The 26,984-nt window shown below is 40.4% G+C and overlaps 1 protein-coding gene across 1 annotated transcript in view; it reads left to right on the top strand.

Annotated features, from left to right (window-relative positions):
- The window catches only part of LOC134349940 (melatonin receptor type 1B-like), a 79,111-nt gene extending 68,023 nt beyond the window's left edge, over positions 1-11,088 (top strand). The window contains exon 3 of the mRNA XM_063054894.1: positions 10,241-11,088. Coding sequence (XP_062910964.1) covers positions 10,241-11,088 — 848 coding nt within the window. The remainder of the gene's footprint in view (positions 1-10,240) is intronic.
- The last annotated feature ends 15,896 nt before the right edge of the window (positions 11,089-26,984 follow it).

Genomic DNA, 26,984 nt, shown 5'->3' with positions numbered 1-26,984 from the left:
CAGGAACAACATAGCTAGTGAGTTGTTGGTTGTGGCAGGGCTGCATTGTGATATGCAAGGAGAACATTGGAAAGCTTCTGATTCAGTGTCATTGTCGTGTGTTCTGCTGACATGCTTGCAGTGTATTCTTTAGACTCTACCTTCTGCAGAGCCATTTTAAGCTGGATGGTATGATGCAAATTTAATATGTCATACTCTATTCATTTTCAGGAATGATAGAAACTGTTCTACAACAAACTGTGGTCCATTGCCACTGACTAAAGGTTCTGGAACACCAGTCCTTGAGAAGAGACTTCTCAACACATCAAAAATGTATGAGGCTGCTGGGAAGGATATTGGGAAGACTTCTGGCCACTTTGCAGTTACATCCACTCCTACCAACAAATTTATGTCGATGAACGATCCAGCAAAGTCTTCTGCCAGGGCAATGCAGGCCATTACCGGGCATGGGGAGGCACTGCTCTTCGCATCTTCTGGATGTGTTGGCATCTTGAACAGTGCAGGGCAAGCCGGCCGATCTATCCCAGGCCAGCTTTCATTTTGACCACACCTAGATGACTGGCATGTAGCTCCTCCAGCACTTTAGCTCTCAGCTTGGATGGTGTAATAACTCTCGATCCCCACAAAAGGCAACCACCATCAAGGACAAGCTTATCCCAGAGCTGGTAAAAATGGGGGAATTGGAGTTTCTGCTGCACATTCCAGCCATTTTTACCTGAGACAGTGTGGGATCTTTTCTGGTTTCTCTTTGGATCATTTCTGCCATAATAGGGAGACTTTCGATTTGCATTAGCAAGAATACACGAAGGATTCTTTTCTTTTGTAAATTCTTCAGGAATTTCTTTTTCCAAGGGAAAATGGGGCAATCCATATGTATTTCCATAGTTAGTTTGATCCTGTAATCGTCCCTCCAAGAAACAAAGCCTATCTCTGCATTCACGCTGTTGCTGATAGTGGAACAGCCTTATGTGGATTGAAAATGGACACCAGTAGTTGATGATCAGTAAAGAGGATAAACTCTGTTATGTAGGTACTGATTAAAATGTTTTACACTCCAAAGCAAACTCAAGGCCTCTCTATCACTCTGCGAATTTTTTCTCTGCAGCAGTAAGGGAATATGATGCAAAGGTCTTTCATCACATGTGGCATGACTGCACCTGTACCATAAGGGGAGATGTCACTCACAAGTGTCACTGGATGATGTGGATCATACTGTATGAGTACAATGTCTGCTGTCACCATTTCCTTTGCCTTTTGGAAAGCCAGCACACATGGTTTTGTCCATTGCCATTTCTTCCCGGTCTGTAGTAATGTGGTCAAAGGGTGGAGCACAGTAGCCAGGATTGGCAGGAACCTATAATAGCTGACAAATCCAAAAAAGGACTGCAACTATGGCAAATGAGAGAATCTGCAGATTCTGGAAAGCCAAGCAACACACACAAGATGCTGGAGGAACTCAGCAGGCCAGGCAGCATCTAAGACAAAAAGTACAGTTGATGTTTCGGGTCAAACAGCAGGATTCACAGTCGAGGTCTTAGCCTAAAACGTCGACTGTCTTTTTTCCGTTGATGTTGCCTGTCCTGCTGAGTTCCTCCAGCATTTTGTGTGTCTTTTGGCCTTGGACATCCAGCACTGCTTGAATTTTCTCAGCACACTTGTATAATGCTTGTGCATCAATAGAGTGACAGAAAGAATTCACACTTGTTGTGTCATGCTCTGAGCCCAGAATCTTTTAATTTTTTTAACACTTCATTGAGGTTTTGGAGGTGTTTCTTGTCATCCTCACTAGTAACAATTATGTCATCCAGGTAACAGTGAGTGCCTGGGCAGGCTTGTAGCACCTGGTCTATAGCTTTCTGCCAGAGTGCAGGTACAGATGCTACTCCAGAAATAAGCCCTTTGTCGTGATAGCACCCTATGTGAGTGTTTATGGTGAGAAACACTTTGGACTCTTCTTCCATCTCCCTCTGTAGGTAGGCCTCAGTGAAGTCCATTTTGCTGAAGTGTTTCCCTACAGAAAGGTTTGCAATGATATCCTCTGCCCTGGGTAGAGAGTATTAATCTCATCTCAGTACTGGATTGATGTCACATTGAAGTCACCACAGGTCCTGACAGACCCATTCTTCTTGGTTACTGGAACCAATGGTGTTGCCCATGGGCCCGACTTCAACCTTCCACCTCCATTCGATCTAGCCAATGGTTACTTTATCACAGATGGTATAAGGAACTAGATGGGCTTTGCAAAACTTGGATGTGGCATTTTGATTTAACTCTATTTTACCCTTGATGTATTTGGGTTTCCCAATGCTATCCTTGAACACTGCTGTGGTATCACCCAGTATCTTTTCAAATTCACTTTCAATTGGTTTCATTGCAGGGGATGTGGAATGCAAATGGTGGCTAGATCTCCCATTAACCCATCTCAGCTGCTTTGGAGCCCATGATGCTGGCCCTCCTGTTTTTACCACATGCAAGTCTAAATTGGCTTGTTGGTTATTGTATCATACTGTCATATATGTCATTCCCACAGGAATTATCTTTCCTCCAGTATAAGTTCTTCTTTGAATACCTGCAGTATCTTTGAAAATTTATGAAAATATTTTTATGGAACATCTAAAACAGCCAAGCCAGTGTCCAATTTCATTTTAATTAATTTGTTATTTACTTCTGGTGTAATCCATATTGCTTGTTTATTGCTTGCTTTCATATTATAAATCTCAAGTCCTGTGTCATTTTTATCATTATCAGATGTTTCATCAACAGCATGCAGATTAGTGCTCTTTTTGAAACTGCAGCTTGGCATTTTATATTTTCTCTTTCATTTATTTTTGTCTGCCCGGCATGGTTTGTGTCCTACTTTGCTGCATTTTCTGCAAGTTTTGCCTTGAAATCTGCATTGGGGGTTTATCTGCGCCCCTGCCACAATGGTAACACAATTTGTTCTGCCAGCCAGGTTTCTGTTTAGACATTGCAATTTTGTTCATGCTCACTTTCAATTGCTGTAACTCAGTTGCTTCTCTGCTGCTCTTGCCATTGATACAGCTATTTCAAATGCTCTTTTAAATATATGGCATGCTTCTGTTAGAGATGTTATGGATGCAATGGGAGGTGAGGACCTCGATACATTAGATATCACTAAAAAGGTAGAGATGAGCAAACTTGTGGGCCTGAAGATAGACAAGTCCCCTGGTCCTGATGGAATGCATCCCAGGGTACTGAAAGAAATGGCAGAGACTATAATGGAGGCTTTGCTGATAATTTACCAAAATTCTCTGGACTCTGGGCAGGTTCCTGTGGTTTGGGAGATGGCGAGTGTCACATCATTGTTCAAAAAGGATATAAGCAAAAGGCAGATAACTATAGGCCAGTTAGTTTAACATCAGTAGTTGGGAAAATGCTTGAAGCTATCATTAAAGAAGAAATAGTGAGGCATCTGGAAAGAAATGGATCCATCAGGCAGATGCAGCATGGATAAAGCAAAGGCAGGTCCTGTTTGACAAACTTACTGGAGTTCTTTGAGGATATACTGAGCGCAGTGGATAGAGGGGAACAGATGGACATTATTTACTTGTATTTCCAGAAGGAGTTCGATAAGGTGCCACATAAAAGACTTATCCATAAGATAAGGATACATAGAGTTGAAGGTGATGTATTAGCACAGATAGAGGATTGATAAACTAATAGAAAGCAGAGAGTTGGAATATACGGGTGTTACTGTGGTTGGCAATCAGTGTGAGCGGTGTGCTGCAGGGGTCACTGCAGGTCTCACAACTGTTCACGATACACATTAACGATTTGAAAGAGGGGACTGAGTGTAGTGTATCTAAGTTTGCTGATGCTACTAAATTGAATAGAAAAGCAAATTGTGCAGAAGATACGGAGAGCCCGCAGAGAGATATAGATAGGTTAAGTGAGTTGGCAAGGGTCTGGCAGATGCATTACAATGTGGATAAATGCTAGGCTATCCATTTTGGAAAGAAAAATGAAAGAGCAGATTATTATTTAAATGGTAAAAAATTCCAGCATACTGTTGTGCAGAGGGACTTGGGAGTGCTTGTGCATGAATCACAAAAGGTCGTTTGCAGGTACAGCAAGCTATCAAGAAGGCAAATGGAATGCTGGCTTCATTGCTAGAGGAAATGAATTAAAGAGCAGGGAGGTTATGCTGCAACTGTACAGGGTACTGGTGAGGCCACACCTGGAATACTGCATGCAGTTCTGGTCTTCTTACTTGAGGAAGAATATACTGGCTTTGGAGGTGGTGCAGTAGAGTGTCACCAGGTTGATTCCAGAGATGAGGAGGAACTACTTTTCCCAGAGAGTGATGAATCTGTGCAATTCTTTGCCCAATGAAGCAGTGGAAGCTACCTCGGTAAATATATTTAAGACAAGGTTGGATAGATTTTTACATAGTAGGAACATTAAGGGTTATGGGGAAAAGGCAGGTAGGTGGAGATACGTCCATGGTGGATGATTCTAGGATATATTGAATGGTGAAGCAGGCTTGATGGGCCAGATGGCCTACTCCTGCTCCTATTTCATATGTTCTTATGTTCTTATGAGCAATTTTTGAATGCTAGCTTGTAAGATTCCACAAGCTAAACATGCTGCATTAAGCCCATCATTGTACTGACAATACTCAGACAATTTTTTTCAGTTCGCTGAAATGGATCCTCCTTCCTTGTGATTCTACTTATGAAACGTACAGCATTCTGTAATCAAAAATATCTTTGATTCTAAATGTTCCTGCATTACTTTCATGATATCAGCAAATCTCTTTTCAGTTGCTTTGGTTGGAGCTGTCAAACTTATAAGCAAACTGTATTCGTTTCCATGGGTTACAGAGAACAGAACTGATACTATCTTCTCATTGGATATTCTATTCAGTTTGTTCCATATACAATATCCAACAATGTGTTGTGTAATTGAACGTGTCAATCTTTCTGATGTAGCCAGCCATTTCTACTTTCTTATTTATGATTATTGCCATTTCCTGTTTATGAACGCATGGACTTGTCTGTTTTCTGCCATTTTTAACTTGACTGTGTCTTCCTTTCTGAAGAACATGTGCTGCAATTACTTTTTAACTCAAACATCCCACTGCATTTCAACAGGTAAGTAGCCATCTTGGGTTCATTTTAAAACTTACTCATCACCACTGTTATGGTTTTGACTCCAAAACATAAAACTAATTGGCAGAAAAACAAGGGGAGATTGGGAGAATTTGTACGCTTTGTTTTTATTTTAAACAAGGCATTCATTTATGGACGCAGTGGCATGATGACATTTGCCATTCATGTACTTCATACATATAACCATATTGAATTACTTAAATAAGCAAAGAATACTTCATCAAACAATCTATTTACAATGTTACACAAATAATATTGAAATATTAAATATACAACCATGTCCACTGAGTCTTTTAATTCTAGGATATATTGATTACATTACTGCTGCCAAAGTGAGCTAATTTTTTTTAGTGAATCTTTGGTAATGTAAGATAATGGATGGAAATAATTTTTAAAAACATACTTTTGTGGATTGTAATCCCCCATAAAAATTTGAAAATGTGACCCACAAGAGAATGGGACTGTAAATAATGTGTTTTGCGTGCAAATCCTAGTACATTCAGGATCTGATGTTAATAAGACACCACATTAGCGTAATGCTGTCACCGTGCCAGCTGTAAGATCGGGGTTCAGTTCCTGCTGCTGTCTGAAAGGAGTTTGTACTTCCTCCCTGATTTCCTCCTGGTTCTTCAGTTTCCTCCCAAAGACATACAGTTAGGTATAGCGAGTACGTGGGCATGCTATGTTGGCGCTAGAGGCGTGGTGTCACTTGCTGTCTGCCCAGCACAATGCTTGCAGATTTGATTTGATGCAAATGACACATTTTACTGTATGTTTTGATGTACATGTGACAATAAAGCTAATCTTTCTTTATCTGTACGTAATGGTAGATGGAGGGGTGCGATGAGGTGAGGCAGGGGACTCTAAACATTTTCTCTGTGTTCTCTTTTAAGGAAAATCATTGTTCCTCTTCTCTAAGTGTAAAACTACACATTTCTCCACCATTACTTTTGATGTTCTTTTCAAACTAAATCTATTACTTCAATGAATTATTTTAAACAATAATGAAAATGAAATATATATATTTTTCATAAGTACCCATTTGCTTCAGGCAAGAACACAGGGAACCTATTTTGGGGCCCGCTCAATTGAAATAGCCAGAGTTAAGCTGATTTAACTGTTAAAAGGAGTTAGGGTCTTTTCTTTCCATTTTCATTTGCCTGCCATCAGATTTACACTAACATCATGCACGGTGGAGGGTGAGTGCTCCCACTAACTCATAGAAACATATAGAATAGAACAATTCTGTGAGTATACTAAGTTTTTGGCAACCATCCAACATCCATTTACAGAAGAGACATAAGAAACTGCAGATGCTGGAATTTGGAGAACATTTTACTGGAGAAACTCAGGAGGGTGACCTGCATTAGTAGGGAGAAAAGAACTGTCAATAATTTGGGTTGAAACTCTGCAGATGACCCAAAATGTTGACACTCCATTTCCATCCACAGTTGCTTCTTGAACCATTGAGTCTCTCTAGTATCTTGTTGATTGCTTCAGATTTAGCAGTTTCTTTGGTCTCCACGTTTATCCCTATCCCCTTTTCCCTTCTAGTACCCAAGAAATACAACCTGGCTAAAAACTGGTGGAGTACAAAGGAAAGAGATGATGGAGGTTCATCATCACTTGATTTCACACATATTTCACACAGATAAACAAAATATTGTCAATGCACAAGGTTAGAATAGTTGTTGGAATGCCCATGCGGTGAACAACTATGGACATATCTTCTTCCTTCATGCATTGGAATCCAAGATAAATATTGTCAAGAAGTGCAGCCGTAGACAAGGTTATTACAAGCCCTGCAGTACTAGAGTGCGTTTTGGAGATGAATTATATGTTCTCTCTTATGTACTACTCCAGAGAAGTAGGATAATTGTTTGGCACAGTGAAATACAAGATACATTAGGAAGCCTGCCTGAGATCATGTAGTTAGCATTAAGGTGCATGTAGGAAGCTAACACCAACATTGCTATGTGCAGAGATCAGAGCCCGTGCTTTCCAGCCCTGAAGCCCATCTCAGACTGCACACGTGGACTGTACAATGACATAATATACAGTTGCACCTTCTCCAATACATCTAAATGCTACAGTGGAAGGTGACGTTGAAGTTCTGCAGACTGAGTTTGCTGCCCTGTTCAGAGGTTGGGTAAATTACACCGGTTTCCATTCACTTTATTTTGTGCGATCAAGTAAGTATGGGTCTCGTTCTCTTTGACTTCCTACCTTCGGTCAGGAGGTACCATAGCATTAGATCATGGACTATTAGGATGGGAAACAGCTTCTTCTTCCAGGACATAACATTACTGAGCTCCTGCTACTGCCCAGATCTCATCATGTTTGAAGAACCAGTAGCCTTATGACATTCTGACATGTCACACATTTTAATTCCACATCCCATTCCCATTCTGACATGTCACACATTTTAATTCCACATCCCATTCCCATTCTGACATGTCTATCCACGGCCTCCTCTACTGTAAAGATGAAGCCACACTCAGGTTGGAGGAACAACACCTTATATTCCGTCTGGGTAGCCTCCAACCTGATGGCATGAACATCGACTTCTCTAACTTCCGCTAAGGCCCCACCTCCCCCTCGTACTCATTTTTATGCACACATTCTTTCTCTCACTCTCCTTTTTCTCCCTCTGTCCCTCTGAATATACCTCTTGCCCATCCTCTGGGTCACCCCCCCCCTTGTCTTTCTTCCCGGACCTCCTGTCCCATGATCCTCTAGTATCCCCTTTTGCCTATCACCTGTCCAGCTCTCGGCTCTATCCCTCCCCCTCCTGTCTTCTCCTATCATTTTGGATCTCCCCTTCCCCTTCCAACTTTCAAATCCCTTACTCACTCTTCCTTCAGTTAGTCCTGACGAAGGGTCTCGGCCTGAAACGTCGACTGCACCTCTTCCTACAGATGCTGCTTGGCCTGCTGCGTTCACCAGCAACTTTGATATATGTAGCCTTATACTGTTCAATTTGTGATTTGTGTCATAAATGCACCTTATGCTAACTGTCAACCTTCTGGAATATATTTTATTATTATTTGTTAATAAACTTGAACTTGACTTTTTTGTTTTGTCTCTGCAGAGTTTTCCACTTTGTGGAATGCCCATGGGCTCACACTGAATAAGTTATGTGTTTAACCTTTCTTTTTCTTTTACAGCTGACACTCTATACTCTGCTTGATGATCCTACATTATTAACATTTGTGTAATATTTTGTATATTAATTTGTTACTGCCTTTTGTTGAAGCACACAGTTACTTATACAATGGGGATTCCAGCAAATAATCTCTTCAAAATGGTATCTGCACCAGTTAGAGGCAAAGCTTTCAGTGTTTGTAAATGCTATTAGGAAATATGTGAAAGGGTCCAATGTTAAGACAATTAGAAACATAGAAACATAGAAAACCTACAGTACAATATAGGTCCTTCGGCCCACAAAGCTGTGCTGAACATGCCCTTACCTTCTAAATTACCTAGGGTTACCCATGGCCCACCATTTCTCTAAGCTCCAAGTACCTATCCAGGAGTCTCTTAAAAGACCCTGTCGTATCCCCCTCCACCACCAGTGCTGGCAGCCCATTCCACACACTCACCTCTCTCTGCATAAAAAAATTACCCCGACATCTCCTCTGTACCTGCTTCCAAGCACCTTAAAACTATGCCCTCTCGTGTTGGCCATTTCAGCCCTGGGAAAAAGCCTCTGACTGTCCACACGATCAATGCCCCTCATCATCTTATACACCTCTATCAGGTCACCTCTCATCCTCAGTCGCTCCAGGGAGAAAAGGCCGAGTTCACTCACCTATTCTCATAAGTCATGCTCCCCAATCCATTCCCAGTGCCTTACTTTGTTTAACAACAGAACACTGTAAGGAACAAGATACCAGATTCAGTGTGATGATTTGCTGTCCTGTTCATTGCAGTCCTGTTTTTTCTGCCTTGGCTGAAAAAGTCAAGGGCATTCGAAATCTGGTCACTGACCTTTATTGTTAATTCCTTAATCAATATTCCTGCATAAAGTTATATGAAATGTAGCCTAATATACCGCAGGAAGTTAAATGTCATAATGTCTCAGCTGTTTGAGAGCTCATCTGAAAATGTGACAATGTGCTGCATGCAATTTTCTAACCACTGACTCAAACATTTGTAGTGCTATGCATAGTGAAGGCTTGAAGGAATTTAAATAAGTGTATTTTCCGCTTTGATTTATAAACCTATCAAGTCAGTATTCAAGGAATGAATTCATTGTATGATGTACTGGGCTCAAGTAACATTCAAATATTCTAAGACCTGTTTAGTCAGTTACTTTTAAATTAAAGACATCCAAACACATTGTTCACATAGATAAATAATGAGCAATTGTAGATAATTTGGATACATAATTAAAAATAACATTGCATTTGTTAAACATTTGTCATATCATTTCCAAATGTTTCTATTGATTATCTGGTTTTGTGTGAATTAATTGAATTACATTAAAGTGGTTTACAGAATTTTCACATATTTAAGGTATTATTATAAATGATAAATACAAATCAAACTCTATTGTGGATATACTTTTGGAATTCATATTTATTTGGTCAGATCAAACCCCAGTTCAGTTTATAACTGCATAATTTCCCTGACCCACTAGCTACTGATTTGAATTCACATTTAAAGACAGTGGTATAGTTAAATTTTTGTTAGATTTTGATGAGATGACTCCATCTCTTAGTGCTGTTTCGATATTCTGAACTCACCTATTTTCCTTTTGCCAGATGGTTTTGTTCACGGTTGTATCATCATTATGACACAGATTGTAATCTTAATTGAGGTGTTAAAAATTGCCTGTATTGAACAGAATCCTTTTCTGTCTTTCGATTTGATCTGAAAGGAGAATTATGGGTTGCTAACATAGATTAATAACTCATTCCTGGCTGTTTCTCCTACCATATCAAAATTGCTGCTGGTGCCTATTCAGAATATACAATCATGTAAAATGCATACTTGAGGGTGTAGTTAGAATACTTTTCAGTTTAAAATTATTGTAAGCACCAGTCTATTAGGGATAGATGTTGCTTGAATTTAATTTAATAGATATGTCTCTTATTCTTTTGCAGGTAATGTGTTTGTTGTAAGCTTGGCATTTGCTGACCTTGTCGTGGCCGTGTATCCATATCCACTAGTGCTGTTTGCAATTTTTCACAATGGATGGTTCCTTGGTGACATTCACTGTAAATTGAGTGGCTTTCTGATGGGTCTAAGTGTAATAGGGTCAATTTTCAACATCATGGCGATTGCAATAAACAGATATTGCTACATCTGTCACAGTCTGACTTATGACAAATTATATAGCTTTAGAAACACAATGATCTTTGTGTTTCTGATTTGGACATTAACTGTACTTGCAATTATACCAAATTTCTTTGTTGGATCTTTACAATACGATGCACGAGTCTATTCCTGTACATTTGCTCAGACAGTTAGTTCTTCTTATACCATTGCTGTGGTAATTGTTCATTTCCTAGTTCCTATCACAGTTGTGTCATTCTGTTACTTGCAAATCTGGATTTTGGTTATCCAAGTAAGAAGGCGTGTGAAAACAGACATACGACCAAAACTGAAGCAGAGTGACTTCAGAAACTTTCTGACTATGTTTGTAGTATTTGTGTTATTTGCATTTTGCTGGGCACCCCTAAACTTCATTGGTCTGGCCGTGGCTATTAATCCACAGAAGATTGCACCAAAAATTCCAGAATGGTTGTTTGTCTTCAGTTACTTCATGGCCTACTTTAACAGTTGCCTTAATGCAATTATATATGGTCTGATGAACCAAAACTTCAGAAAGGAATATAAAAGAATCATAATGTCCTTGAGGACACCACGCCTTTTGTTTCAAGATACATCAAGAGGAGGAACTGAAGCACTGAAGTCTAAGCCATCCCCTGCAATGAATAATAATGAATAGGTTAAACCAATCACTTTGCAAAATCAAGGGACTGCAGTTATAGGTTATTTCTTAGAAGTTCTATCTTTTGATGAAAAAAATGTATTCTTTCACTGTATATTTTTGGTGAAAGTACCGTGAGACAGTTATATTTCTACTGCTGTTTACTGAAGCGATGAATGGAGGTTCTTACAGTAGCTGCATGGCATGACAATTACCTACTAAAGTTAGATGGCTCATTATATTTCAATAAATAAACAATAAAATCTATACACTGGCCATTCAAACTTTCCCACAATCTAGCCAAAATATTTCTCAGCTTAATGGACACAATAGCATAATATATATTTACTCCAACACTTTTTATGTTGAAATATTGTACTGTATAAACCATATACTTGCACATTTAGTAACAGTGTCTGTGGAATTTAAACAGTGAAGTTGATGAATGCCTGGGATTATTCAAACCCAAAGTTTATAATTATAAGACCATAAGAAATAGGAGCAGAATTAGTCCATTTGGCCCATTGAGTCTGCTCCGCCATTCCATCATGGCTGAGTTACTATCCCTCTCAACACCATCCTTCTGCCTTCTCCCTGTAACCTTTGAGACCGTGAGTAATCAAGAACCTATCAACCTCTGCTTTAAATAAACTCAGTGACTTGGTCTCCACAGTCGTCCATAGCAATGAATTCCACAGATTCTCCACTTTGGCTAGAGAAATTGCTCCTCACCTCTGTTCCAAATGAATGTCCCTCTATTCTGAGTCTCTTCCCTCTGGTCCTAGACTCACCCACTAGAGGAAACATCCACTCTATCTCAGCCTTTCAATATTCGATAGGTTTCAATGAGATCCCTCTTCATTCTTCTAAATTCGAGTACAGGCCCAGAGCCATTAAATGCTCCTCATGCATTAAACCATTCATTCCCAGGATCATTCTTATGAACCTCATCTGGATCCTCTCCAAGCACAGCTTTTCTTAGATAAGATCCCAAAACTACTCACAATACTCCAAGTGCAGTCTGACCAATGCCTCATAAAACTTCAGCATTGCTTCCTTGCGCTTTTATTCTGGTCCTCTTGAAATAAATCCTAATCGTTGACTTCGCTTTCCTTACCACCAACTCAATCAGCAAGTTATTCTTTAGGGAATTCTTCATGGGGAACCCCAAGTCCCTTTGCATGTCTGATTTTGAAAATCGTCCCTTTTTAGAAAATAGTCTAAGCCTTTATTCTTTCTACCTAAGTACATGGCCATACACTTCCCTACACTATTTCCATCTGCCACTTCTTTGCCTATTCTCCCAATCTGTCTCAGTCCTTCTGCAGGATCCCTGCTTCCTCAACTCTACCTGCCCTTCCGCCTATCTTTCTATCATCTGAAACTTGGCCACAAAACCCATCAATTCCATTATCCATATCATTGACAAACAATGTGAAAAGAAACTGTCCCAATACTGACCCCTGCGGAACACCACTAGTCACTAACAGACAACCTGAAAAGGCCCCCTTATTCCCACTCTTTGACTTCTGGCAGTCAACCAGCCTTCCATCAATGCTAGCACCTTTCCTGTGATACCATGGGCTCTTATCTGGTTAAGCAGCCTAATGTGTAACACCTCATGAAAGCCTGGTGGAAATCCAAGTAAACAACATCCACTGACTCCCTTTTGTCTATCCTGTAAGTCATTTCCTCAAAGAATTCAAAAAGATTCGTCAGGCAAGATTTTCCCTTAAGGAAGCCATGCTTTGGCCTACTTTATCATGTGCCACGAAACCTCATCCTTAACAATCAATTCCAACATCTTCCCAAGCGTTGAGGTCAGGTTAACTGGCCTATAATTTTCTTTCTTCTGCCTTCCTCTGTTCTTGAAGAGTGGAAAGACATTTGCAATTTTCCAGTCCTCCAGAACCGTTCTAAAACCTAGTGATTCTTGAAAGATCATTACTAATACCTCCACAATCTCTTCAGTTATTTCTTTTAGAATCCTGGGGTGTAGTCCATCTGGTCCACATGACTTATCTACCTTCAGATCTTTTAGCTTCTCAAGGACCTTCTCCTTAGAAATAGTGACAAAACTTACTCTTGACATTCTTGAATTTCTGCTATCCTACTACAATCTTTTACAGTGAAGACTGATGCAAAATACTTACTAAGTATTTTCTTTCTCCTCCATTACTATCTATCCAGCATCATATTCCAGTGGTCCAATATCAACTCTTGCCTCTCTTTTACTCTTTGGTATCCTCTTTTATATTATTGGCTTGCTTACTTCATATTTCAACTTTTCACTCCTTTTGGCTATTTTTATTTTTTTATGTTGATTTTTAAAAGCTTCCCAATCCTCTAACTTCCCACTAATTTTTGCTATATTTTATGCCCTGTTCTTTTCTTTTATGCTGTCATTTACTTCCCTTGTCAGCCATGGCTACCTCATGCTCCCTTTAGGATACTTCATCATCTTTGGAATGTATCTATCTCTCCTGCCTTCTGAATTGCTTCCAGAAGCTCCAGCCATTGCTGTTCTGCCATTATCCCTGCTCATGTCACCTTCCAATCAACCTTGGTCAGCTCCTTTCTCATTCCTCTGTAATTTTCCTTTATTCCATAGTAATGCTGATACATTTGACTTTATCTTCTCTTTCGAACTGCAGGGTGAATTTTATCATATTATGATCACTGCTTCCTAACAGTCCCTTTACCTTAAGCTACTTAATAAAAACTGGTTCATTACACAGCACCCAATCTAGAATTGCCTTTTCCCTAGTGGGCTCAACCACAACCTGCTTTAAAAAGCCATCTTGCAAGCATTCCACAAATTCTCTCTCTTGGGATCCAGCATCAGCCTGATTTTCCCAATCTACTTGCATATTGAAATCCTCCTTGACTATCATAGCATTGCCCTATTACCTGCTTTTTCTATCCCCAATTATAATTTACGGCCCACATCCTGGCTACTGTTTGGAAGCCTGTATATGACTCCCGTCAGGGTCTTTTTACCTTTGCAGTTTCTTAACTCTACCCACAAGGATTCTAAATCTTCCAATCCTATGTCACCTATTTCTAAGGATTTAATCTCATTTTTTTACCAACAGACCCACCTCACTCCCTCTACCTACGTGCCTGACCTTTTCATACAAATATATCCTTTGAGGTTAAACTCCTAACTATGATCTTCTTTCAGCCACGACTTAATGATTCCCACACTATCATACCTGCCAATCTCTAACTGCACTACATTATCATCTGCCTTATTCTGTATACCATGTGCATTCAAGTGCACAACTTTCTGTCCTGTATTCATCATCCTTTTGGATCTTGCCCCTTGGTACACTTCAACTCATCCCACTGACTGCAATTTTTCCCAATCATCTGCCTGTCCTTCCTCAAGGACACACTACATACTGTATCTAGTAGTAAACCAACTGCCCCACCATCAATCCTATCACTCCAGTTCCCAGCTCCCTGCCAAATTAATTAAACCATCCCCAACAGCTCCAGCAAACCTGTCTGCAAGGATATTGGTACCGCTCAGGTTCAGGTGTAACCTGTCCTTTTTGTATTGGTCATACCTTCCCTAATGATCCAGAACTCTGAAATCCTGCCCTCCTCACCACTCCCTCAGCCACTTATTCATCTGTACTATCATCCTATTTCTGTCCTGACCATACCGTGGTACTGGGAATAATCGAGAGATTGCTACCTTGGAGGTCCTGTGCTTCAGTCTCTTCCCTAGCACCCCATACTCACCGTGGAGAACCCTTACCCCTTTCTACCTCTGTCAATGGTGGCAATGTGCACCACAACCTCTGGCGGCTCCTCCTCCCTCTTGAGAATCGTCTGGAGCTGCTCTGAGACATCCTGGACCCCAGCACCAGGGAAGCAATACACCATCCTGGCTTCTCTTTACCGGCCGCCGAGTCTGCAGTCCATCCCCCTAACTGTCGATTCCCCTAACTCGATTGCTCTGCCTGACTTTATCCTTCTCGTCTGAGCCTCAGAACCTCCCACAGTGTCACTGGCCTGACTGCTGCAGCTGTGCCCTGATAGATTTCCCCCCCTCACCGGCAATATCCTCAGGGGTATACTTGTTGCTGAGGGGAATGGCCGCAGGGGAAACCTGCCCTGACTGCTTACTCCCCTTACTTCTCCTGGTGGTCACCCATCTATTATCTGAACCCTGCACTCTGGGTGTGAGCACCTCAGTAAAAGTTTTCAGCCTCTCAGAGGGTCCTGAGTGCATCCAGCTCCAGCGGCAGAACCTTGACCTTGTCAGTTGGATGCACTTCTCACAGGCGTAGTCATCAGGGAGACCGTCAGGTACCCTGAAATCTCGTATCTCACAGCAGGAGCATTCCACTGCCTGAACGCCCAGCCTGCCTGTTTGTCACGTGTACATCGAAGCATTCAGTAAGACCCGTCATTTTGATTCAACGGCAAACACGGTCTGAAGATTGCGCTGAGGGTAGCCCGCAAGTGTCGCCATGGTTTCAGCACCAACAGAGAATGCCCGCAAGTTCTAAATTCCTCCTCACTCAGAAACAGAAGCTCTAACTGAACTCCATATCTTTTCAAATGTTCCTTTGTGCAAATACCCATTTTCACGTTGCTGTTGTGTTAAGGCTTTTAAAGGTTACGTAATTGATAAATTGTCCGCATGCAGTTGTGTACACTAGAGCTTCCTTAAGTTCTTCTGTGATGAAACATTGCATGTAAGGGATGTAGATTAAAAAAAAATACATGCTGTTGTACAATACCAGTAAATCATGTACTGACATGATCTTGAGTTTTAAAATTCACTGGATTTCTCCATCATCAACAGAACTTGATACACTGAGGACAATGTTCATAGAGCAAAAATTGGATAAGCATTCCCTGAAAGAGTTGGAGTTTTCTTGGGTTTTCATTTAGAACACTAGTGGATTCATTGAATTTGAGAATACTGATGTGATTGATCTATATATTGGCTAGTACCAAACTGCTACTGTTGCAAAATGTTCCAATGTAACTTTCATTGCTGACCAAATCCAGCTGCTGTGTTAAGTGTACTGTACCGTAATAAATTCTGCCACCATTGTTATTACATCACAGCTGTCATTTTCTAGCAGATGGAAAACTTGTCACATTGTACTAGCTATTAAAATATGACATACTGTGCTGTATTTAAAACATTGCTTTATTGAAAATATTTTACCAAAAATAAAATGGTTAAATAAAATACTGTCACGTTTGATAATATCTCTGAAATAGTGCTGGCTCTGATGAAAGAGAATTGAGGACATACAGCCACCTAGCAGGTAAGTCTGGGACTTACGATGACCGAGCCATGCTGTGTGACAGATATTGGCACTTCATTACTTTGGGCAATTCTTGGCCTTTTACGGGAGATGTTTGATGGAGAATCCACCTCTTCAATCCCAGGCCTGGAGGTTAAGATGAAAAAATGTATGTTTTACTTTTTTATTTTAACATTTAAAATTATTCCTTTGTATTTTACATCATTCCTTTTGCTTTCTCTTTATTCTATATATTCTTATAGGTATCCGTTAGTCTCATGAGACCATGGATTTGTGCCTTGGAAGGTTTCCAGGGCGCAGGCCTGGGCAAGGTTGTATGGAAGACCAGCAGTTGCCCATGCTACAAGTCTCCCCTCTCCATGCCACCGATGTTGTCCAAGGGAAGGGCATTAGGACCCAAACAGCTTGGCACCAGTGTCGTCGCAATGTATCGTCAAGGACTGTATCAACCAGAGATACTTGTTTCATTGGGCACTTAATAAGAACTTGACAAGGTGGATGGAGTGGATTTGTGCATCAGCAATTTCCTTGAAAAACCCGAGACGCATGGAGAGAATTTTGACAATTATTTAAACTGAGCCCTGACATTCTGATCCTTCAAGGTAATTGAAATTTATTTTCTCCAAGTGATGTCTCATTTGGTTGAAGACAGACTCACACTTTAAGGTATATACCAATTATTTAAATATACCGGGTATTTAAAGTATATATTTCTAAGTCAGATTTCAAATTTTCATTGCAGAACATATCAATTTTTTTGTGTAACTATATAACTTATTTGAACTGGGTCTGACTCACCAACAGCACTTACATGGGCCAATGTATTAGTGTATATGCAGTCTTACACTTCCAACAGTCAGACTCTGACCACAGAGCAATGTGTGGTTAAGTGCCTTGCTCAAGGACACAACACGCTGCCTCAGCCAAGGCCCGAACTAGTGATCTTCAAATCACTAGACTGACGCCTTAACTACTTGGCCATGCGCCAACAAATATGTGTTGTGTTTTAATTAATTATATTATCTCTTTATTTTATCGTATTCTAATGAAGTATTTACACCACTGTAATACTTCCCAAATGACTTCAATGTTAAACATATTAAAAACTTATAAATTACACAGTCAAATCTTAAGAGTGACAATGATTAGCTCCTGGCTTTAGACCTTGTTTGAGGAGCTGGGGTCACCATCTCAGCATTCACACTGCAAGGACTTCTCATTGTCTGAGGCCTACTCAGTGCCAAAACCTTTCTGCAGCCTTCGTCAGAGTCTGACTGTTGGAAGTGTAAGACTGCATATACACTAATACATTGGCCCATGTAAGTGCTGTTGGTGAGTCAGACCCAGTTCAAATAAGTTATATAGTTACACAAAAAAATTGATATGTTCTGCAATGAAAATTTGAAATCTGACTTAGAAATATATACTTTAAATACCCGGTATATTTAAATAATTGGTATATACCTTAAAGTGTGAGTCTGTCTTCAACCAAATGAGACATCACTTGGAGAAAATAAATTTCAATTACCTTGAAGGATCAGAATGTCAGGGCTCAGTTTAAATAATTGTCAAAATTCTCTCCATGCGTCTCGGGTTTTTCAAGGAAATTGCTGATGCACAAATCCACTCCATCCACCTTGTCAAGTTCTTATTAAGTGCCCAATGAAACAAGTATCTCTGGTTGATACAGTCCTTGAAAGGAATAAAGTTGGAAGAGGATTAGAAATTTCTGTGAGCCTTAATATAGCAGAAAAATTACTACCATCTGTGGTATAAATTGTGTTTTGACTCAACTATCTTCAAACTTTGTGAGGGTCCATAATGTGTAGAAAACAAATACAAACGGTAATAACCAAATTAGAAATGGCATCAGTTTGTGTTAAAACACTGGAATTAGTTTACTACACAGGAGGTACAATAGTACTGGCAATCAGAGTGGCTTTGGCCATCTACGCTGATGGCATTTTTGCCATCATATTTACCTACCACTGACACTTTCACTATAGCACTGCAATGAAAACAAAGTCAGAGCCCTCAGACCATATAAAATCATTTAAAATGTGTCACTTAAGTAAATGCAGGACAGGAGCTGTCAGCTGACAGAGTCCTTGCTCTTCTTTGCTGAAGCGGGGAGCATCTTTTCACTTTGTCTCCTGGGTATTGTTTGGAATTCTAACTGTATTCCCTTGGAACAGCCTGATGAACCACTGCAAACTCTCAGTGCCATTACTCCTCCCCTGTCGGCTGGTGGGGCTGCCATCACCTTCAGCCTGTGGGGCCACAGGAAGAATGTCAGGAAGGGCCCCTTCACAAGAGCAGCTGAACTCAGAGCAGACACAGCCCAACAGGAAGTCTGGGGAATGGTGCCAAATGTTGAGTGAGTAGAGGCAGAAAACTGGAGATGATCTAGTCAGTCAGTCATAATTGAGACGGAGCACCTGGTGCCTGGAAGCACAGATCCTGGGTTAGAGGGTTTAGAGAGTTGGAACATAAAATGGGAAATCTGAATCCAGGCGAAACTAGTCTGGATTCGCAGGTGGGTTATTCAGAGCTAGGGACAGGAAATATGGATAGGGAACCTGAGAGCCACAATATTGAGTCAGATAATATGGAAGAGGGAGACAAAGGAAAGAAACATGGAATTAGTTCACAGGAACGGCCAGATGGAAAGCCAGGTCCCGAGCCAGCTCTCAAGAACCTTGGCTGGCCCAAAGATAATCCAAGGCGAAAACTGGGATATCTGGGATAAGAATGTGAGAGATAAAAGCAACAATGAAGGAAGTGTTGCAGAGGGAAGAGTGAAAAATGAAAGTAAAGACAATATAATTGTCAGAGAAGAGAAAGTGAGGTGAAATTGAGGATCACGGAATGGGCAGCAAAAAGCAGGTGCAGAACGATGAAGAAAGCCCGGGGTGTGGGTCACGTGCTCATGGATGATGGAAGAGTGCCGTTGAGTAGAAGAATGCAATTGGGCAGAAAGATTCTGTAAGTAAAGCAAAGATTCTGCAGTTAGCTTTGTCATCCTTTTTGAAGAATGTGACAATCAGGGCAACTTTGAATTCATCTGGAATCTTCTCCTGGTCCCAGATCTTAACAAGCAGATGATGAATGTGATTTAAAAGTTCCGTGCCACCTTCCTTGAGGATTTCTGTTGGAATTCCATCAGGCCCAGTGTGCCTTGTTGTCCACCAATGTCTTGCAAGCCGTCTGCACCTCTTTGATATTAGGAGGCTTATTCATATCTTTCTTCGTGGGTCAATGTGGAATCTGGCTGATGACTTCAATGTAAACAGTGGTGTCACGGTTAGGTAGCTCCTGAAAATGTTCCTGCCGTCAAGAACTGATGGCATCATTGCCCTTCAGCAGCCTTTGTCCATCTTTGGAGCGAAGGGGGTTTAGGCCACAATGGTGGCAACAAAGAAACCCTGATATCACTAGAGTCAGCAGCACACTTGCAGAGTCAGAAACTACACTGGAGTTGATGTTGCCAACACCTTCCTTCCCAAATGTGCCTTTCCAGGAGTCACTGTCCCTGCCAACTCAAGCATTGAAATCTCTGAGAAGAATGACCTTATCTTCCTTGGGAATATCTAATAGCATGCAGACTCAGTCAGCATAAAAGTTCTCCTTCACATCATTTGGTGGGTCGAGAGTCTAGGGTTGGAGCATAGGCACTCACAGCTGTAGCCATTTGGTTGTTAGCAAGCTGAAGGTGCGTGGTCATGAGGCATTCATTGATGCCAAGTGGCAATTCAGAGAGGCGATTGATGATGCTGTTCCTTATGGTGATCCAGCTCCGTGGATTCTGGGTTAAGCTGCTGATATCCCCTTCCAGAAAATGGTATATCCACCCTTCTGCTCCTTCAATTGCCCTTCCTCGGCCAATTGTGTTTCAGAGAGAAGGCAGCGTCCATTATTAAGGACCTCCAGCACCCAGGCCATGCCCTTTTCTCACTGTTACCATCAGGTAGGTGATACAGAAGCCTGAAGGCACACACTCAGTGATTCAGGAACAGCTTCTTCCCCTCTGCCATCTGATTCCTAAATGGACATTGAACCCGTGAACACTACCTCACTTTCTTTAACATATATTATTTCTGTTTTTTGCACGATTTTTCCAGAAGCTTCACTATGCTTCCAGCACCAACTTAGCATGCTCTCAATTTACTAACCCTAACCTGTCTGTGTTTGGAATGTGGGAGGAAACCAGAGCACCTGGAGGAAATGTGCATGGTCACAGGAAGAGCATACAAATTACTTACAGACAGTTTTGGGATTTGAACCCACATCGATGATCGCTGGCACTATGAAGTGATTGCACTAACCAGAGAAATCCAGGTGTCTGGTGCAAAATAAAGGTAAATTCATGGACAAGTCCCGTTTCTCCTTGGATGGTATTTGATATCCCAAAGGGTTACCGTATGAGGAATGTCTGGCATTTCCTGGAGTTCAGGAGAATGAGGGGGGAGCTCATAGAAACATTCCGAATGTTAAAAGGTCTGAACAGATTAGATATGGCGTAGTTATTTCCCATGTTAGGGATTCTAGGACAAGAGGCCATGACTTCAGGATTGAAGGATGTCCTTTTAGTATTGAGATGTAGAGAAATTACTTCAGTCACAAGGTGGTAAGTCTGTGGGATTTGTTGCCATGAGCGGCTGTGGAGGCCAAGTCATTGGGTGTACTTAAGGCAGAGATAGATAGGTTCTTGATTAGCCAGGGCATCAAAGGGTATGGGGAGAAGGCAGGGCAGCGGGGATGACTGGAAGCAACGGATCAGCCTATGATTGAATGGCAGAGCAGACTGAATGGGCCAAATGACCAACTTCTGTTCCTATATCTTGTGGTCTGATGGTCTTAAACGCTGCCCTAAAAACACCCTGCCTCCGTACTCCTGACTGGGTTACCATGTCCAGGGGGATCTCCAAACTTTGGTCTGAAACAAAAGCATAAGCACCGTGGAAACTGAAATGTGCGGACACTTACGGAGGGCGAAACCGGCAATTGTCCTGAAAGCCAACATCTCAAGAGAACTGAGAAGTTTCCAAATTGACCTTGTCTTTCTGAGACACCGCTCCTTGAAGATGTTCTGAGCACTTTGTCATCTAGTACCCAAGATGGAGCCAACTAAATTTACAACCCTCTGCAGCTTCTTTCAGTCCTGTGCAGTAGCCCCCTACATCCCACCCCCCCATAACAGAGAGTGATGCAGCTTGTCAGAATGCCCTCCACGGTACATTTATAGAAGTGTTCAGAAGTCTCACAGTCTTGGGGAAGAAGCTGTTACCCAGCTTAAAGTAAGATCACTGGTAGACTGAAAGGAATTTGGCCCTCTGGTATTCATCAGTAAGTCACTGAATACAAAGTTTGTGACATTATGTTTCAATGGTGGTGAGGCTGCACATGGGTATTGTGTTCAATTTTAGTCACCTTGCTGAAGGAATAATGGAATTAAATTGGAAAAAATGCAGAGGAGATTTACCAGGATGTTCTCAGGACTCATGTGTTTGAGGTATAGGTTGAACAAACTGGGACCTTTTTTCCTTGTAAGACAGGAAAATGAAGGGTGATCCTGTGGAGATGTGTAAATTCATGAGGACCGTAGTTAGGGTGAATGCACACAGTCTTTTCCCGAGTGTTCAGAAATCAAGAACTCAAGGACATGGGTTCAAGTTGAGGGTGCAGAGATTTCATGTGAACCCAAGGGGCACAATTTTGACCTTGATTTTGGTCTGGATATGGAATGAGCTGATAATGGAAGTGCTGAAGTAGATATAGGACATAAACCATACTTTAAGACACTTGCAGAGCAGAGCGTCAGATAGGAAAGCTTTCGGGGGATATGGATCAAACAATGGCAAATGGGACAAGATTAGATTGCAGTCATGGCTAGCATGGACCAGTTGGGCCAAATGGTTTACTTCTTTGCGGTATAACTCTATAACTCTATAAAAAAGTCACTTTTAGAATCAGGTTTAATATCATTGCCATATGTATGCAATGAATTTTATTATTTTGTGGCAGCAGTACTGTGCAATACATAAAATACTACAAATTACAATTAATATCAATTATCAATGTTTGTAACTCTGATGACAATATGCCTGTTCTGTGGTACTTATTGTGCCTTCATTTAAGAAGGCAATATGGACATGTGTGGGCACGTGGCCAAGTGGTTAAGGCATTCGACTAGTGATCTGAAGGTCGTGAGTTCGAGCCCCAGCTGAGGCAGCATGTTGTGTCTTTAAGCAAGGCACTTAATCACACAGTGCTCTGCGACGACAGTGGTGCCAAGCTGTATGGGTCCTAATGCCCTTCCCTTGGACAACATCAGTGTCATGGAGAGGGGAGACTTGCCCAGGCCTGCACCCTGGAGAGTGAAGACTCTCGCAAGACTAATGGATGCCTTAATAAGGACATATCAGTGGTGTAAAGTTACTTGAAGGGATTTGGAGGGTTAGAATCTTCAGAAAGGTAAGGTTTGATTACATTTGTCAATATAGCTTTGTTCCTTTATATAGAGGAGGCAGTATTGGCAGTCTTGAAGTACATAGTATGGGTAACTCCCCAGGGTCTGACCAGATGCAGTCTATGACATGGGATTGCTGTGCCAGTGAGGTGCCACAAGATTGGGTATTGGCTCATGTTGTGCCTTTATTTAAGAAGGGCTGCAATGACAATTAAGGGGACAATAGGCCCGTGAGCTTTGCTGTGCTGGACTAAGTCTAAACCGCACAGAGCTGTAACTGGGAAATATAAAAATCTTTATTCACACAACAAACCTCCAGGACAGAGAGTCTAAGTCAGAGAATCTAAGAGAATCTCACTCTCCTGACACAATATTTTATACTTCTTCAACACAAAATAATAATAAACAATTAACAGTAACTTAAAATGAACAAATAGGTACAGTTTCAATAGCTATAATCAAATTTCAAAGTAATGTTATTATCAGAGTACATATATGCCATCTAATAGAACCCTAAGATTCATTTTCGTGCAGGCAATCACGGTAAATACAAGAAACACTATAAGATCAATAGAAGACCGCTCCCAACAGGACAGATGGAAATCAATATGCAAAACAACAAACTGTGGAAATACAGAAAGAAAGAGTAAAAAGAAACAATACTAATGATATTAGTCAAAAAAAGTTTGGTGCATACAAAGCCAGACTAAATAAATACATGAAATGCAGCAGATGAGGAAACAGAATTATCTGTTCAGAAACAATGAAAAAGGTTTATATGGGACATGCTAAATTCGACACACCAAGATGTCACCAACCCCAGCACAGAATTACCAACAAACACAGAGATGATGAACTTTTGGTCTAATATTTAGTCAAACAGGGTGACACACAATCAAAAGGCAAGTTGAATTAGGGAGGAAAAAGAATGCACACACACAATTGAAGAAATGTAAACATCAGAAGTTACAATGGATATGCTGTTATATTACTACCAAAAAGCATTTGATTCTGTCCCACAGTCATGATTAATAGAAGTTCTTAATATATATTTAAATGACACCCAATACTTGTGAAATTCCTTTAACATCTGATGAAGCATTGAAGTACAGTACTGTAATCACCCTATCTATTAACGACCAAAAAAGAACAACCACTGTTTTCAAAATAAATGAAGGCATTTTCCAGGGCAACTCTCTAAGCCCGCTATGGTTTTGTCTAGCTTTAAACCCACTCGCTAAGTTACTTAATCGGATGAAAATTGGGTATCAAATCAGAAACAAACAAATTATACCTTGACACACCTTTTATACATGGATGATTTAAAATTGCATACTCCATCAATAAAAGTAAAGCAATTAATTCAAATAGTAGAACTATTTTCAAAAAGTATGAACATGAAACTTTGGTCTAGTTAAGGCAGAACATTAAACATAAAGAAAGGTACAATAGAGCGAATTAAATATAAAACAGAGCAGCAGGATACAATACAACTGATGGATGAATATGAAACATAGAGGTATCTGGGATATCAACAAGCATAGAAAACAGATCATAAAGCAAAATTTCAATAGAACTTACTTCAAGGCTGAAGAAAATCTGGCAAAGGGAGCTCAATGGTAAAAATACAACAAAAGAAATAAACACATTCGCTATACTCATGTTAACATATTTTTGGAACAATATCTTGGTCCAAAACTTATCAAAAAATTATAAAGAAAAGTAAGAACTGAAATGTCAAAATTTTAGCACTCTGTACAGTCAAATGCACTTAGATTAACACCACCTAGGACAGAAGGAGGAAGAGGAATAACAGACATAAAAAATTTATACAACAGTCTGATAAAACTTCTAAGGATATATTTTCATTCAATTAAAATAGGATTTAACACTCCTCACAAGCATATGCAATTCTGATGAGCAATACACACCACTAAACTTAAATGAAAGCACAATCCAGAAAAATGAAGACATTATCACTATAAAAGAAAAAGTTAACCAATAGAAAAGCATGATCCTCCATGGACGACATCCCCATTATCTGAACAGACCAGATGTTGACAAGAAAGTGTCGAACGCCGGGTTCAGAATTGGAGACCTCTTCACAGAAGGGGTTCCTTGTGGCAATAGAGGAGCAGGTTGTTAACACAAAAAATTATCGAAAATATATAACAAAAGACCAACAAATTCAAGATGATAAATTTAGAAAATGCCAAGAGAAACCAGAAACAATCCAATTACTTACAGGATCCTGCAGCAGTTTAACTCAATCTGATTACTTACACAGGCACTATGAAGTGGCAAACATCATTCATCAAAATCTTGCTTTAAAATACAAACTCAGAAAAGAAACCATACCTTACAAGAAATACAAGACTGACCCAATTTTAGAGTTTTACAAATTATGTTACAACCAATCTATTATTACAGATTAGACAATCCATGATAACTGTCCAGATATAATAATACAGGACAAACAAGCAAGAACACTCATAACATACACAAATCAAGAAGTGAAAAACACTATATAGATGCTGAATTAAAAGAGGAAATTGGAAGACTATGAAACATGAACAGGGTGTACATTATCCCAATACAAATATCTACTACTGGTGTCATCCCAAAGTCACTACACAATAGCATTAGATAATTAGGGCTACACAACAATATTTATGTAAATCTCCAGAAAGACACAATACTAAACACCAATAGAATAGTCTAAAAGTTCCTGGCAGTTGAGAAATGAGTGTGTTTGATTATGCCCATACCTTAGGTCTTACCAGCGAGAGAGAAAATAAATAAATAATGATAATAAATCAATAAGCAATAAGTATTGAGAAGATGAGATGAGGAGTCCTTGAAAGTGAGCTCATAGGTTGTGAGAATAATTCAGTCATGGGGTATGCGAAGTTTCCCCTCTGGTTCAAGAGCCTGATGGTTGAAGGGTAATAACTGTTCCCGAACCTAGTGGTGTGAGTCCTGAGGATTCTGTACCTTCTTCCTCTTGGCAGCAGTGAGAAGAGAGTATGACCAGGATGGTGGGGGTCCTTGATGATGGATGTTGTGACAGTGATCCTTTTAGATGCGCTCTGTGGTGGGGAGGGTTTTACCTGTGATGGACTGGGCCATATCCATTATCCACTACTTACCATTAATATTTTGAATATAATCAGGTACTTTTATAGAATTAAATATTTGCATTGGTAGCACATCACAACTAGAAGACCCCATATGAATATTCAATACTGGTATCTCTTCCAAGAGCCTCTGAGTCCACAGTCCAAGCACCCAAAATAGGCCTTTTTCCTTACAGTGTTGAAAGATGACATGAATATACAAGGTTAAGTGACAAAACAGGTCTATCGTGAACTCTGCTTAACTGGCAGGGATAGCAGTAACTTTCAACTATTCATCTTCCCCTATGTAGTTTCAGTGGAAGAAAATCATAATATCCCACACAGAAGCCACAAAGTATCAGCTGGTATTTAACTTCTGTACAGATTTTATTTCCTGAAGACCAGTTCTTACGTTAGTTAATCCATAATTATGCTTACCATAATTTCATAACTTCAGAATAGTCCCTAACAAGACTTACATTAGTGCTGGGAAAGTTGCTGGAAAGATTTATTTGCATTTCGAAAGGCAAAGTCTGATTTGACACATGGTTTTGCTCGTAGGAGATCATGCCTCTAAAATTTGATAGAGAATTTTGAAGAGGTGAACAAGAGGACTGACAAGGGCAGGATGTTGGACATTGGCTACATGGACTTCAGCTATGCCTATGACAAGGTCCAGCATGATATGCTGGTACAGAAGAGTGAAGGAACATGAAATCCAGGATCAGCTAGGAAATTGGTTACAAAATCTCCTCCGTGAAGGTAGCAGATGATGGTAGTGGAAGGTTGCTCTTCAGCTTAGAAACCTGTCCTTGACCTTTGATCCTTTATGATTTGGAGGTGAATGTAGGTCGCAAGATCAGTAGATTTGCCAATGACATCAATTTTCATGCCATAGTGGGCAACATTGAAGGTTTTCTGAAGTGATAACATGATTTAGAGAGAATGGCATGTGAAATTTAACTCAAATATGTGCAAGGTAATGCAGTTTGGAAGCTCACCGGGCCAGCATATACACAATGAATGGCAGAG

The sequence above is a fragment of the Mobula hypostoma genome, chromosome 7 (genome assembly GCF_963921235.1).
Source record: "Mobula hypostoma chromosome 7, sMobHyp1.1, whole genome shotgun sequence".
NCBI classification, from domain to species: Eukaryota; Metazoa; Chordata; class Chondrichthyes; order Myliobatiformes; family Myliobatidae; genus Mobula; species Mobula hypostoma.
This window is presented reverse-complemented; position numbering and strand designations above follow the sequence as displayed.